Here is a 16,043-nt window from a genome sequence, read left to right as displayed (position 1 = left end):
CCAAATGAATATCCTCAGTTTGAATTATCGGGGGTTAGGGAGCCCTCGAACAATTCGTGTTCTTAGTGACCTGTTAAAGTCACGTAATCCCGATTTCTTATTTCTTTTAGAGATTATTTCTTTTGCAAATAAAATCGAGGAGCTTCGTGTTAAGTATGGCTTCTCTCAGTGTTTTTCAGTTGATAGAGTAGGTCGTAGTGGTGGTTTGGTGATTTTTGGAAACACAATATGGCTTGTGAAGTGGTAGGATATTCTCAAAACCATGTTGATGTTAATTTTATTGAAAATAATGCAGCTATCTGGATGCTATCTTGTTTTTATGGCTTCCCGGAGAGAGAACATCGTAAACACTCTTGGGATCTAATTCGCAGGTTAGCAGGAGTTTCTCAAATTCCTTGGTACATCATAGGTGATTTCAATGATTTACTTTATTCGTCGGATAAATGGGGTAATCTGCCTCATCCTCAAAGTTTAATGGATGGTTTTAGAGCTGCAATTGATGACTGTTTTCTTTCGGAGCTTGATCTTAGTGGTGGTAAATACACATGGGAAAAGCGATTGGGTTCGGGAGAGATTGGATAGAGCTTTTGCTACTCAACAGTGGTGGAATCTTTTTCCTCTCTGCAAGTTGCTAGTCTACCATGTGTCGGTATCTGACCATGATCCAATTTTTCTAGACTTGCTCAGTACATCCTTTTCAAAGAAGCAGTTTCGTTTTAAGTTCGAGAACACATGGCTCCAGGAACCGAATTTTCGTAAGGAGGTTTCAGATTTTTGGCTTGAACTGCCCACTGTTAATATAATTCCAAAGCTTGTTTCTGTCTTAAGCTTCATGGCTCGCTGGGGGGGGAACTTTTTCCACAAGTTCCGAGATAAGATCAGACGTCAGAAAGAGGTGATAAGGCTTCTGGTTGATCGTGTAGATGAGGATGGAATCAGTAATTATTTTATGGAGAAGGAAAAGTTAAATGATTTGTTGTGCCACGAGGAAGTGTATTGGAAGCAGAGGGCTAAAAATTTCTGGCTTACAGAGGGAGACGCTAATACAAAGTTTTTTCACGCGAGTGCATCAGCTAGAAAGAAAGCTAATTATCTTCCGTTTCTTGAGACGGATTCAAGGGAGGAAGTAAGTAATCATGAGGATATGTGTCAAGTGGTAAAGGATTATTACACTGCAGTGTTCACTAGTGGGCATAATGCTGAGATACTTCAGCTGGATGAATCTGAAAGGCGTATAACAGAGGAGCAAAATCACATGTTAGTGGCTGAGATGACTTTCGAAGAATTTTCAGTTGCTATCAAGCAGATACACCCGGATAAAGCCTCGGGTCCTGATGGATTAAACCCTGCTTTTTTCCAGCAATTTTGGTCTATATTGGGGCGAGAAGTTTACGAGAGTTGCAAGTGCTGGTTAGACTCAATCTCTTTTCCAGCAAACCTAAATGAGACCAATATGGTTCTCATTCCTAAAAAGAAAAATGCTCGTTGTATGAAGGACTTACGACCAATTGCTTTATGTAATGTTCTATATAAGGTCTTAGCGAAGGTGCTCTCAAATTGATTGAAAGTTCTATTACCAAATGTTATATCAGAAAACCAATCAGCCTTTGTACCAGGAAGGAGTATAGCCGACAATGTGTTAGTAGCTTTTGAAGTTGTTCACCATATGCGTAGGAAGAGTCGAGGCAGGGATGGGGAGATTGCTTTGAAACTGAACATTTCTAAAGCCTACGACAGGGTAAACTGGTCATATTTGAAAGCTCGAATGCAGGCCATGGGTTTTTGCAGAAAATGGATTCAGTGGATCATGCTTTGTGTAACCACGGTGTCATATGATTTTTGTTTCAATGGCACTTCTGTAGGTCCTGTATGTCCATCACGGGGTCTACGACAGGGGGACCCTTTGTCCCCGTATTTGTTTCTCTTGTGTGTGGAAGGTCTGTCTAACTCTCTTGATAAAGCTGCTATGGAGGGCAACATTCATGGGTCTCAGGTTAGCAATACAGCTCCAATTATTACTCATCTGCTTTTTGCAGATGACAGTTTTTTGTTCTTTTATGCCAATCTTGCTGAAACCACTGTTGTCAAGTCTCTCTTGAACGATTATGAGGCTCTATCAGGTCAATCTGTGAATTTTCAGAAGTCTACAATTTTGTTTAGTTCAAATGTCCTACAGTCTGAGAGGGGAACTTTAGCTGGGATTTTAGGAGTATCGAATGAGCTTCAGGATGGAAAATACTTAGGCCTCCCTTCTTTTGTAGGTCGTTCAAAGAAAAGGGTGTTTGGTTTTGTCAAAGATAAAGTATGTAAAAGATTACAAGGTTGGAAGTCGAAAGCTATTTCTCAAGCAGGTAAATCAATTCTGATTAGAAACGTGGCTCAGTCTATTCCCTCGTATTGCATGTCGTGTTTTTTGCTTCCAAAATCTCTATGTCAGGAGCTTGAGAGGATGTTAAATAAGTATTGGTGGTGTACTAGCTCTAGTGATAGACGAGGAATAAGCTGGCTCTCTTGGGATTCTATGAGTTCATCGAAGAGTAGAGGTGGTATGGGTTTTAGGAATCTTTACGGTTTCAATATAGCACTATTGGGGAAACACTGTTGGAATTTTATAAAAAAGCCTCATTCATTGGTTGCTCGTGTTTACAAAGCACGTTATTACCCAGATTCTCATTTTCTTCATGCCTCTGTGAGTCCAGGATCTAGCTACATATGGTCGGGGATCATGACAGCAAGGAGACGCGTTTGTAAGGGGTATAGATGGATTCTTGGAGACGGTAGGGACATCAATGCAATAAGGGACCCATGGTTGCAGAATAAGGATGATTTTTGTGTGTCTCAAAGTATAGACTATGGCTGTAATCAAGTGCAGGTATCAAGTTTTTTCAGAACAGATGATAGGAGTTGGGAGGCGGATAAAGTTAAGTCCTTTTTTACAGAGGATGATGCTCGTCTGATCTTGGCAGTGCGTATCCCACAAAATCCTGCAGTTGATCGTTTAGCATGGTCTCGAACGACAAATGGTCAATATACAGTGAAGACAGGTTATCAGCTTTGGCATGATTCCAATATAGGACCTGGTAGTGTCTATCAATCTAATGGCTGGAGCAAGTTGTGGAGACTGAATCTTCCTCACAAGATCAAAATTTTCTTGTAGAGATTTTGTAGAAATAACATCCATGTTCGAAGAAGATTGAGTGCAAAGGGAGTGCGGCTACCAATAACTTGCCCTATGTGTATGGCAGATATTGAACACCTGGGGCATGTTTTTTCGATTGTCCGTTTGCTTCTAGTTGTTGGCATTATGCAGGTTTAACTTACGATATGCAGACGGTGGATTTTGTCCCTGACTAGCTTATACAAAAGATTAGTAGTGCTTTGAGGGAGGAAATTGAAGTGGTGGCCAAGGTTTTGTGGGGAATCTGGTTTTTTAGAAACAGAAGGGTATGGGATAACAAGGTGGTTACCGGACGGGTGGCTATAGACTGGAGTTCTAAGTCTATCTCAGAGTGGAAGAAGGCAAAGCATCTTAAAGCCCAAAATCAGATGCTCAGTGTTAGGGCTAGTAACAAGTCACTTCAAAAATGGAAACCTCCTCGTGAGGGTTGTCTGAAGTTGAATGTTGATGCATCTATAAAGCCGGGATCAGACTTGTTTACCGTAGGTCTTGTTCTTCGTGATCATCATGGAATTTTTGTGGGAGGAAAGGCCATCTGTTTACAGATGGTGAGCACAGTTTTAGAAGCAGAAGCTCTGGCTATTCAGGAAGGTTTGCATTGGTTGTGTTCGATGTCGAATCAGGTGGTCTGTATAGAATCAGACTCTCTCCTCTGTGTGCAAGCTATTAATCATTCCCAGGAGAATCATTTGGAAGTTGGCCATATTTTGGAAGATTGTCGCACGACTTTACTGGCTAGATCAGGGTTTTCAATTCAATTTGTTAAAAGGCAGGCGAATAAAGTAGCCCACTTGATGGCTCATTTACCTTGTTCGCTAGATTGCCCAAACATATTAACGTCTCCTCCAGATTTGTTGTTGGAGACTCTTTTGCACGATGTTACTTAATGAAAGTTAGCATTTTCTTCAAAAAAAAAATTAAAAGCTAAATTTTGGATCACATCAATAATATACAAATTATCATTGATTTGTTAATGGTTAAAAAATTATGTTAGCCGAGATAAATTATATATTATTTTATTTTAGATGATCTAATTATCATAAATTAATTGTATTATATTTAGCCCGGATGAATAATATATTGATTTATTTTAATCCTACACCATTATATCACTATTTTTGTTTTATTATTAAAATAGTATGTATATTATAGATATTAAAGAAAATCTGTAATTGTATAATCCCAAACATTGCACATACAAATCAAATATCAAATTTTAGTATTTTGGCTGTTAGAATCGGATCCTAATTATCACACTATTCTAAGATTACACTATATCTACCAACAAATTAGTTAGGTTTAATTTTATTTTTAACCCAGACTTATAAAATAAGAGTTATCTTTAGTTTAAATTTAATATTAATTTTAGAGTAGATTAGTAATATACATTAATTTTTTTAACCCTAGACCTGTTATATCTATTAGATCTATTTAATTACATTTAGTTTATTTTTAAATTTTATTTTACTTCTAGGTGAATTTTATTTTGTTTTAAATCGAATAAATGATATAATTTATTTTGTTTTAATATAATGACATTATATTGATCAACGATTTATCTTTTAAATTTTAATTTTATTTTAGCTCGGTTTAATAATTTTTTTTAGTCAGATCGGTAATATTTATTATTTTATTTTAGCATGAGGGGTTTCAAATCTTTGTTTTTACTTCAGGCCTGTTATATCACTCAAATCCGCCTAAATATAAGTTTTTTTATTTATTTTTATTCTAGTTCGGTATGAATATTATTTTGTTTTAGACCGAATGGATAGTATATATTATTTTATTTGTTTCTGATGATATTTTATCGAGCAAACGAATTTTTTTTAAATATTTATTTTATTTGAGCTCGGTCCAATAATATAATATTTTAGTGAGATCAATAATCTTTATTATTTTGTTTTAACCCGAGCCTACAAATTCAATTAATTATATGTAATTTATTTTTATTTTTTATTTAAGATTGAATCAATAGCATTATTTTGTTTAGTTCGACCGAGGTGAATTTTATATATTATTTTGTTTAAAACAAAATTTTTAGGCATATCATAATTTTATTATGAGAGAGTGTTTCATTTTAAATAATATTATTATAATTACGGCGACCAGACAGACTATCAACCAAATTTTTATTATTTCATCTTTAATATGATAGTACATATTATGCAATATTTACGGGGACATTATGTAGTATTAAACGTTAAAATTTTAAAATTTTCATCTATATATTATTTTTTTCATTCGAGCTACTCTCATTGAAATTTAACAATTATATAGATGAAATTTTATTTATTTACCAACTTATTTAATTTTTTCATGATTTTTTTATTAAATATAAACCTTTTCTATTTATACAGGATATAAATTGTAGTACAAACTAAATTGTAAATATTTTACTACTATTTTATTTAGTTTTTGTTCATGTATTCAATATCATTATTAAAATAAAAAATAATGTAATTCAACCAAAATTTAGTGCTAAACTATCAAATTTTTTGTTTGGTTTATAAGATTTTTAAAAATTTTATGTGACCTTTTTCATTTATTTAAAAAAAGGCAAAATTCATGAAAAATTTTGAATTGTGATAACGAGTTTTAAATCATTGTGATCAAAAATTTGTGAACAATAAGTTTATTGAACTTTTTAATATTCCCTCCGTCCCAATTTATTTGTCCAATTTGACTTTTGCACGTAGTTTAAGGTGCATTGACCACATATTTCCGTTGTTTAATTTTTATATTTTCTTTTTTGAATAAAAATTCAAATCTTGAATTTTTATTCAGAAAGAAAATTGAAAAATAATCAATAAAACTATGCGGTCAATACACTTTAAATTACGCATAAAGGCAAACTAGACAATAAATTGAGAATAAGGGAGTATATGATATATACCTTATTCTAAAAACTAGAAACCAGTGACATAAATTGAATCTCTACCACACAAATTTTATCCACTCATTCTCTCTCCTCCCTCCAATTAGCTTGAATTGAATCTCTACCACACAAATTTTATCCACTCATTCTCTCTCCTCCCTCCAATTTTACGTGACTCCATCTGTGTACCCTGTACTCTTGCATAAATAATTTTATTCCTGTTTTTAATTTAATTTTTTTCATTAATCGAAAAACCTTTTTTAAAATCTAACTTCGCTATATTTTTGTCCATCTCCCAACGATCAATTTGCATACCATATTTTCTATATTCCGACAACAATCACTATTTATACTTAACAGAATCACTAAACCGGAATTACTATAATTTTAGAACTTTCTTAATTTAACTGATTCTTGTAAGCATAATTAGTGATTCAAGATCTAGAAATTACTATATAAAATTTTAATTGGAACTTAATTTAATAGTTGTTAAGTTTTAAGGGTTCACCAATTTCTTAAATAGGTTTTAAAAATATTTAGCTCTTTCTAACAATAAGAAATTAGTTGATAAACATTCCATCTATTTAGGGTTTAAGGCCTAAACCCTAACTTAATCTAGGGTTTTAGGGCCCCTAAAAACCAGACCATGTAAATAGTGATTTTTATATACAATATAGTGATTACTATGTGTAATTTGTGATTACTATGTACAGTTTAGTGATTGTCGTCATACGATTTAGTGATTGAAGAGTATATCAATGTGAATACCATACTCATAGCAACGCTTTGTCTCCCCCTTTTTAATTTCCTTTTTTGCTCTCGGACCTTCTCCAGTGTTTTCTTTTCTTTATTTATTTGGACTTAATAAAACCATAGCGCACATAAATGAACCAGGCCTAACAGAATTCAATATTTCTCTCTGTTACTTTTATGTTATTAGTTAAACTAGCTAAATTTTAGTGATTATCATAAGCATAATTAGTGATTTATCGCCGGAATATAGCACATATGGTATTCATACTGATCGTTGAAGGATGTACTAAAATACAGTGAAGTCAATTTTTTTTAAAAAAAACTCGTTGAATAAGAGAAAAAATTAATTTAAAAATGGAGGGAATTAGTGGTGCGTGTTTAACATGTGCATGTCAGTCATATGTGGGTTGTCAGGCGCATGTAAGTTTTATTGGGATGGGCTTGTTTCTAGTTTTATTTTAAGGTGGTTTCTATTTGAACAGCCCCATACATATATAAAGGGAGATGGTCAAAAAGAAACCAACCTTATTCTAAAAACTAGAAACCAATGAGAACCACTAATTTTATAACTTGAATTGAATCTCCACCACACAAATTTTATCCACGCATTCTCTCTTCTCCCTCCAATTTCACGTGACTCCCTCTGTGTACCCTGTACCCTTGCGTAAATAATTTTATTCCTGTTTTTAATTTAATTTTTTTGTTATTCCCAAAAAATATAAACAAGAATTACAGAAGGGGGTTGAATGTAATTCTGGATTCTTTTTTATTTTAAGAACAGTTCTTCTCCAAATAAATTAACTGTGTTTGATTTGCAATGGTGCAAAATAAGAATATAACATAAATCAAATCACAAAGCAATTAAATACAAGTATTTAAAAACTTTCTGGTGGATTGAACTTTTCCACCAGAGATATATATTAAGTAGAGAACTCTGTGATACAAATAGTACACAGTTGCTTATAAGTTGAACAATAAGAACTACATAGAAATTCTTTACAGATTGTGCTTTTTCTATTCCTCTAATTTTTGCTTACTAACTTGAATACTTCATTTTTATTCAACTTGCTACACTTGAGTTATATATTACCAAGTTACATGATAAAAGGACAAAAAAATAAGACAAAATGGTTCTAGTCTAATATCATGCTTCTTCACTTCTCTTTTCAGCATCTTTGAATATCATCAGTTTAGCATGGAAATGGAAATGTTTATTTGTTCTCTAAAACCTTCAAACAGGCTTCCACATTCCATTTGCATACAATCAGCGCATGTGACTGTCAAGTCACTATCAACTGCTCTTTTGAATTTGAACATCCGTTGGAATTTAGATTGATCATTCGTTGGAACTTTGTCTGATCATCAGTCGAGACTTATGTTAATCATCCGTTGAAGCTTTGTAAATCATCCGTTGAGACTGTCTTCTTGATAGTTAACTCTACTTCATTTACACAAGATTATAAGGCATCTAATATTTACAATTAACCATCCTATCTTGCATATCAATCTAGTAGTTAACATAACTTGGACAATCTACAACTTCTAGTTTACTAAGCAATCCAAGTATGCAGAAATGTGCTACTAGTCTTATATTTACATAAGCTACTCTTTTAACGGATGTTGAAGATGATCATCCGTTGAAAGCTACAAAATCACTTAACTAAAATCTACTAAGTGTTTTGTTCAAGTCATCCATCAAGTACACAATATATTCCTAACAATCTCCCTCAATTTATGTCTACTAGAATTGTAGCCATAAATTAAAAGAAACTTGATAATAACAAAACACTTTATGAATACAGAATGAAATACACTAGATTTAAATTTCAAGTGTTGCAGTTTATTGAAAATTTTCACAAAAAATGATTTGTAAAGTGTCTTACAGATCATTTTCAAGGTGCTCCTCTAGACTGAGCAAATTAAGATTATTTCCTTGATTGCCTTGGCTTCTTTCCCAGCTTCACATCATTCTCTTCAATCTGGTTTTGGAGTTGTCTGTAAAATTCTGATTCTTCATTATTTGTTAGATCCATCTTTTCTTGCATTTCTTTTAGAGTTTCATTGCTTGCAATCTTCAGCTGATCTTCCAATATGAAGAATCTTCTAATGTTCTTTTCATCCTTGAACTCCATGATCCAGTATGGCCTCAAATGCACCATATCTCCAGTGAAGGGAATAGTCAATACTCTTGGGAGTGTATTTGGTTATCTCCAGCTATTTCTTATCTCATCAATCTTGTTTAGTACCATTTTCTTGGCTACTATATTGAATCCAAAGTTTTTCTTGATTGAGGAGAAGACAGTCACTAAAGTTGAATAGCTTTCATTGAGAATTCTGTGAAGTGGCCAAGTGATTTCCTTATCACATTTGTACTTGAAGACTAGTCTCTCGGGAAGGTGCTTGCAGGCATCAATAGATCTAACTTCTTCAAGCTCATCCAGATAGAGATTTATGTCTAAAAATTCTTGGATGTCACATATAAAGAGTTGATCTCCTTTGTTGACATTAGGTTTGGGTTTGGCCACTTGCTTGGATTTGAGCTTGGTAGGCTTGACTGTTTTGACTACTCTTTCCTTTGTCTTCCTTTGTTTGGTAAAGATTGGAAGATTTAGATTAGGAAGAGACAAGTTGTCCCAATCTATAGTCTCATCCTTGGGAACAATAGGATCACCATGAAAGGTGATGTTGGGATCAACCTTGAATTCAGCCTCCTTCACTGTAGGAATGGTTGGTTGACTTGAAGTTGTAGATTAGGCTGGCATGTGATCTTTCTTATCTTCATCAGAATCTATCTTCCTCTTTGCATGGATCTTGTATCTAAACTTTCTTTTTATCTGCTTTGGTTCTTCTTTCTTTCCTTCACCCAGATTCTCAGTTGGTAAAATAGTTTTTATGACTGTAGGCTTCTTAGCTTGGTTTTTGGCTTCTAAAGCAGCTTGCTTTTGTTGTTGTTTGAGCCTCACCTTTTCCTCTTTCTTGGCATCTGTAAATTGTGGATGTCCATCCACTACACAGATCAATTTTCCATTTCTGTAAATTTTTGCAATTCTTTTCTTTAGCACTGAGTCTCTGGGATCTTTGAAGAAAGCTATGGACCTTCCACGCAGCTTCTTTTCATCTGGCCTAGGGGTTTCATATGATAGGTCCCGTGGATTTTTGTCTGAATTCTTTGGATAATTCCTTTTTGGCTTTAAAATCACACCGGCCTTTGGAGACTTGATTGTTGAGGGTTGACCCCTTTCTAAGTTCCCTAGGCTCATCTCATTGATTGAAATTTGTCTCAATTGAGAGAGGTAAAAAAAGACCTTGTCTTGCTTCTCAATTAGACCAAACTTTTTCTGAATTTCTTCATCAATTTTCTTCCACTTATCATCCAGCTCTTTCTCAGTTGCTGCTATATCAATCCTTTTCAGTTTGTCATTTGATTCCAGTTTTACTACTGCTAGATTGATTAGATTAATTATATCCATAGCTGGTGGCTTAGTGAAGGCAATTGCTGGCACAATCACTTTACTAACTTGAATTTTAAGCATTTTCTCCCCCTCACTTGTTGACTCCCCCTGGCTAACTGGGATGATAGAGTCTTTCTCCCCCTTTTTGTTAGCATCAAGTTGAGTAGAGGTAGGGAGTTATGCAGCCACCAACTATTGGAGCAGACATGTTTGAGCTTCCTGATTTGCAAGTATCTTGGCCACTGACTTCTCCACATTTGTCAGTCTAGAGTCAATGGCCTCAACCTTCCTGTTCAAATCAGCTTCCTTTCTGAGATTTTGAGCTATTTCAGTCATGGTGGTGCCAGGAAGCCTAGCATCCAACCTTGCTATAAAGTCTTGTTTGACTTTAGAAATTTCATGCTTGATGGCATCCACATTCTGACTTTGTTGGAGAGCTTGAATCTTATGCAATTGTAGAGATTCCAGGTAGGCTGGAAGTAGTCTTTTAGTGCTAGAATTTTTGGATGCTTGAATTGTTGGTGGGTGTCATGAATAAGCTTAAAAAGTGTGGATTGGAGATGTTGATATGAGCATTCCTTGTGTAGCATCCATGATGGAGTTTCTGCATCTCGCCCTATGTTCATGCTCATCATCCTCATCATCCTCACCATCATCCTCAAATGAGTCTTCAGTCAATTCAAAGTCATTACCAGTTGTGGAGGGTATGGCAGTTATAGTATCCTTTGCTCTTTGCAATGAAGCAATAGTGTGCACCAGGTTCAAAGTCTTCTCAGCACTCTCATTGCCCTGTCCAGCTAGAATTTGATATGCTGGAACAGGATGAGTAAATATCTCAGCATCCAAGGAGATAGAATCTATTACAGCTTGATATTCTTGCTAAATAGTCTCTTTTTTTTTGCATCACTGACATTCATTAACTCACTAGCAATGGTTTTCATCCTTATCTCTCCTGTACCTGCTTTTCTCTCATAATCTCTCTATTTTTACATCAAGGGCTCCCCTTGGCTTACCACCCTCCCACCCTCACCTTCACCTACTAAGGTGGAACTCCCTTCACTTACTTTTACCAAGCTGGAATAAATAGCTTGCATGTTTTCACTCTTTTCCTCTCCTTCTTCCTGAGAGAAACTAAGCCTCTCACTCAATTCACTCTCTTCCCTCAGTCCTAAGAGTGATTGTACAACTACTAGATCATCTGCACTTGTAACATTTATTGAATTTTGAAGTGGTGCAGTGAAATTCAGCGGATGAGGAACATCCGTCGAAATAGTAGTTGAGATTTTCAACGGATGACTGCTGTTAAGCACATCTGTCGAGATACAATCACTAGTCGACGGATGAACAATATTCATCGAGATAGAAGAAATGATAGAGACTACTATAGAATCTGTGGTGATTGATTTGATATTGGGCACAGTATTCTCAGTAGAATCTGAAAGAAATGGCAAGTGCGTAAATAAATCATCTAAAAGATGATGCTCACTTTCTTGGATTTTTGGCTTCTCCATGAGAGTTAGAGATGGAGATTAGGAATTAATGTATGAATCATATCAACATCCAGTGAAAGTGTTGGTGAGTTTGGTGTGTAAGGTGCTTCAATAACTAAAGATTTTAGTTGTGACTCCACATTTATTGGAGCCACATCAACCTGACTTTGAGAAGGTGCATGTACTGAGTCTTTGATTGTAGTAGGCACAGTGTGTGCACCCTGTGTATCCCCAATAATTTTGGATTCCTTATTTCTGGCATAATTTTGAGGTGAGCTTGTGTCCCTTACCCTTTTGTCATGTGCTCTTGGCTGAGAGTTTTGTTCAATAGTTACATCCTTTTGGGAGGATGCAACTAGCAATGAGCTAATGTTCTTATTAATCACTAAAGTTTGTTGGGAAACTGTAGTGTGGCTAGGCTGGGACTCACTCACCTCTCTAACCTTATTCTCAGGGCTTCTTTGATGTTCACCCTGTGCCTCACCAGCCTCACTTCCCTTCACACTCCCCTCTTGGTTTTTAGTGGATTTTACAACTAGCTTCTGTTGAGAGAAACTAGAGGGGGCTTTCTTTGACTTGGGTGTTGAACCTTTTGGTTTTGTGGCTTGGGTAAGCACCTGTTTGGTCACTGTCACAAATGCCATGGCCACAGTTGTTGGCAAAGAAGTAGGTGATTGAGAAGTAGTAGTAGAGACAGAGACATTTACCTCACTTACCTGAGGTAATTCCATGATTGGCATGTAAACTAGGGGGACCTCACTGTAATGGTCTACCTTGTTCAAATCAGCAATAACCCTTCTTTCTTGAACCCAACAATCAAGCTTGTTGGTTGGGTTCTCAATAATAAGATCTTCGGAAATAAAGTTAGCCAATAACATAAAGAATCTAGCATAATATATGTTTTTAGACCTTTTCTTAATGTCTCCTAGCTTATAACCTAATTCAAACAGAACATACTCATTAAAGTTATGATACTTATCACTAAGCAGCATATATAACATGTTTACAAGTGAATAAGTCACTGCATCAAAATTACTAATTTTCCCAGAAAATACCTTAATAAAACAATCACAGAGAAAGATCCACTCCTTTCTGAGGTCTTTTCTCTTGACATCACCTAGCTTGGTGGGGTCAAAAGCATATCCCATAGAACAGAGCATAGAACTTATATATGTGTCTGTGTGTGGGCTTAGTGTATTATTCTCAGGCAATTGAAAACATGCACGAATTATATCACTGTTTATGCAATAGTTTGTACCTTTGAGAGAAAAGGTAATGGCTTTGTCACTTGAGTTGTAAACAGCAGTGGTCCATATCTCTTCAACCACTTCACAGTAGATAACAGGAGATTTTAGCATGGCATACTTCAGTTTACAATTTCGAATGAGGTTCATCACTTTATGGTAATCATCAGAAGCAGTAATCTCCTTATTTACTAATGCAATGAAGTTGTTCTTTTCATACAAAAACCCAGTTTGGGACATGATCTTGACTAATGGTGCCATTTCTGAGAATAAGAATAGTTTTCAGGAAAAAAAAGAATTTTCTTTGGAGAAGAAATAGTTAGGGAAATTGCTTGAGAAAGATAAAAGTAAAGAATAGAAGTGAAATTAGCTTTTATACTTACTCAAAAATAAAACTGTCAAAAATTATAAAGTGAAATAAAGTAACCTATCAAATTAGCCCAAAATAGCCGTTTAAAAATAAAGAAAACCGTCAAAATTCTAAGATTATCTGTTGAATTATACATACAGGCTGTAAGTAAATTCGACGGATGATGCTAAAAATTAACGGCTAAGATTGAGTACAATTCGACGGATGGTAATAAAATTACCCAGAGTAATAATTGATATCTTGATGGATGATATAATTCAACGGATATTCATTTTCAACGAATAATAAACATCCGTCGAGATACAAATTCTGTAACACCCCCAGATCCGGGGTCGGGGATCCGGGTTGTCACGGTCTTTCTTTCCACAATATCACTTCACTTAATTAATAATAAATAACCTCATACTGTGACCCCACACTAACACACACCACAACCCGTTATAGTCTCAGAGATGAAATTGAAATAAGTACAAGTCTTTGAATCCACAATTTAAAATTATTACAACCCAAAATGATTACTTGATAATTTACAGTTAATTGCCATTATCTGCCACAAGTTATAATTATACATAATTTGATTCTCAAAAGTAGATGGTCTAAACTACAATGGATCTACCTCTGCAGCTATAGCAGCTACAACATCAGCGGGAAGACGCGGGACGCTTCCCACGCGCTTGCGCTGGGTCTGCTGGAGTCTGGCCATCTCTCCTAACTGTTGTTGTGTGATGAAGAAATAAAGCAAGAGTGAGCCTTACAGCTCGCAAGATAATATGTATAGTGATAACAATAATATAAGTATCTAAATGGATACTTAATAGCATCTCTATCATATGCAAGATAATTACTTGCTAGATATAAGTAAAAACAAGGAATGAAGTTACCAATACTTCACCACACTTATATCATATAAAGTTACTTGAACTGCCACCGTTCAAAGTATTATAAGTTTTAAGAAAAACATCCCATAGATGAGACCACAAGTTAAGACTTGAATAGATTCAATCTTTGAAATATTATTGAATGAAAAAGTTATGAGATACTTTATTTAGTCCCGATATATATATATATATCCACATATATATATCCCGAAAACATTTCCTGGAACCTCTGTTATGTGAAGTATGAACAGAGTTCGAAACATCCAATGAATTTTGGAAAGGAAAAGAATTTTGGCATAAACCCGATATCTTGCTGATCAGGCAAAGATACCAATAAGTAACCTTTTCTACTGTAGATGGATGAATTCCTCACCGGTCATCACCCTGGCCGCATTAGGACCTCGCGCTCGACCGTACCCCGGTCCCTCACGCGTTGATGGACTGCCACCCAGCCACTTACACAATAATAGACCGTACCCCGGCCTGTCGCTTATGCCGACTCAATGAGATGGGCTTACTTCCCGAACGTTGGGCAAGTAATCAATTCATTTACCAAATCTGCAACCTCGTTGCGAATATAAAATACACCACAGAGCCGGATTCCCCAGGTTTTGAGCGAGTATTTAAATCCCCTTTAAAAGGAAGATCTTAAATATAAAAATGAGTTTTGGGATCCGCTCTGACTTTTAAAAATCATTTTAAAGACTCGAAAACACTTTAAAGAGTGTTTGGAGTAAGGCTGATTTAATGAAGTAAATCAGTCCCCAGAATATTAGAAAATATCTGAATATTATTATTTAAATAATATTCCCATAAAGAATAATCTTTATAAAAATAATTGAAGTAGAAGTATTAAAATTTATACTTGAAACGAGTATTAAATAACCAAAGATATACTTATATGAAAGTATTATCTTTATTTGAATAATCGAAAATAAGTTTGATTATTGACATCTTATTCTTTAATAAAATAAAGAATATATCTCAGCAAATAATCGGAGTCATAGATCCTCAAATGAATATTCAAATAATATTCAATTAATAAAATAAAAGGAGTCATAAGCCCTCGAATGAATATTCAAGATAATATTCATTAAATAATATAAAAGGAGTCATAAGTCCTCGAATGAATATTCAAATAATATTCAATAATAAAATAAAGTTTAAAGTTATCGAATAAACCTTATTCGATTAATAGTTTGGAAAACTATAACCATATATATATAAATATATATATAAATAAATATCCATATCCATATATATAAAATCTACTCGGGATCCTCGACTCCCGGTTTTTGAAAACATTTTCACCTTTGAGTCCCTATACTAAGGGTATATGCAAGATACAACTATCCTCTAGCATAGGTATTATCAAATAAACCAACAGATATATATCTCAAGAATATAAAACAGGCATGCATATATACCATATCACATGCTACAATATATCGCAACATTTGCTAAATAACAATCATGCAATATCACAAGATAATGCATAAACATACATTTACATCACAACAACAGTGTATCGGATAGAATACTTGCCTGAGCGACTTGGGGGTGAGAAAGGCTCGGGACGAGTCTGGTAACCTATAAACAACAAGTAAGTTGGAATTAAACCAAAATCACTTGTAAATCTATACTTTAACTAACTTAGACTCTAACGCTTGTTTTGCGCTCACCAATTTGCTTAAGTCACTCGGGTACCCTCGGCTCCATTATTTTTAATAATTTAATCTTTACGAGTTTTAAAGCGATTCCTTCGCGAATGACTTACCAACTGCCTAACACACTTACCATAAA

At 34.8% G+C, this 16,043-nt stretch overlaps 1 protein-coding gene across 1 annotated transcript; it reads left to right on the top strand.

The window, feature by feature from the left end:
* Positions 1-228: 228 nt before the first annotated feature.
* LOC141704568 (uncharacterized) lies at positions 229-1,561 on the top strand. The gene is made up of 2 exons (XM_074507794.1): positions 229-562; positions 678-1,561. Exons 1-2 carry the CDS (start codon positions 229-231, stop codon positions 1,559-1,561), a joined length of 1,218 nt encoding a protein of 405 aa, XP_074363895.1.
* Positions 1,562-16,043: the final 14,482 nt, after the last annotated feature.

This window comes from Apium graveolens, unplaced genomic scaffold, assembly GCF_009905375.1.
Source record: "Apium graveolens cultivar Ventura unplaced genomic scaffold, ASM990537v1 ctg7984, whole genome shotgun sequence".
Taxonomy (NCBI): Eukaryota; Viridiplantae; Streptophyta; class Magnoliopsida; order Apiales; family Apiaceae; genus Apium; species Apium graveolens.
This window is presented reverse-complemented; position numbering and strand designations above follow the sequence as displayed.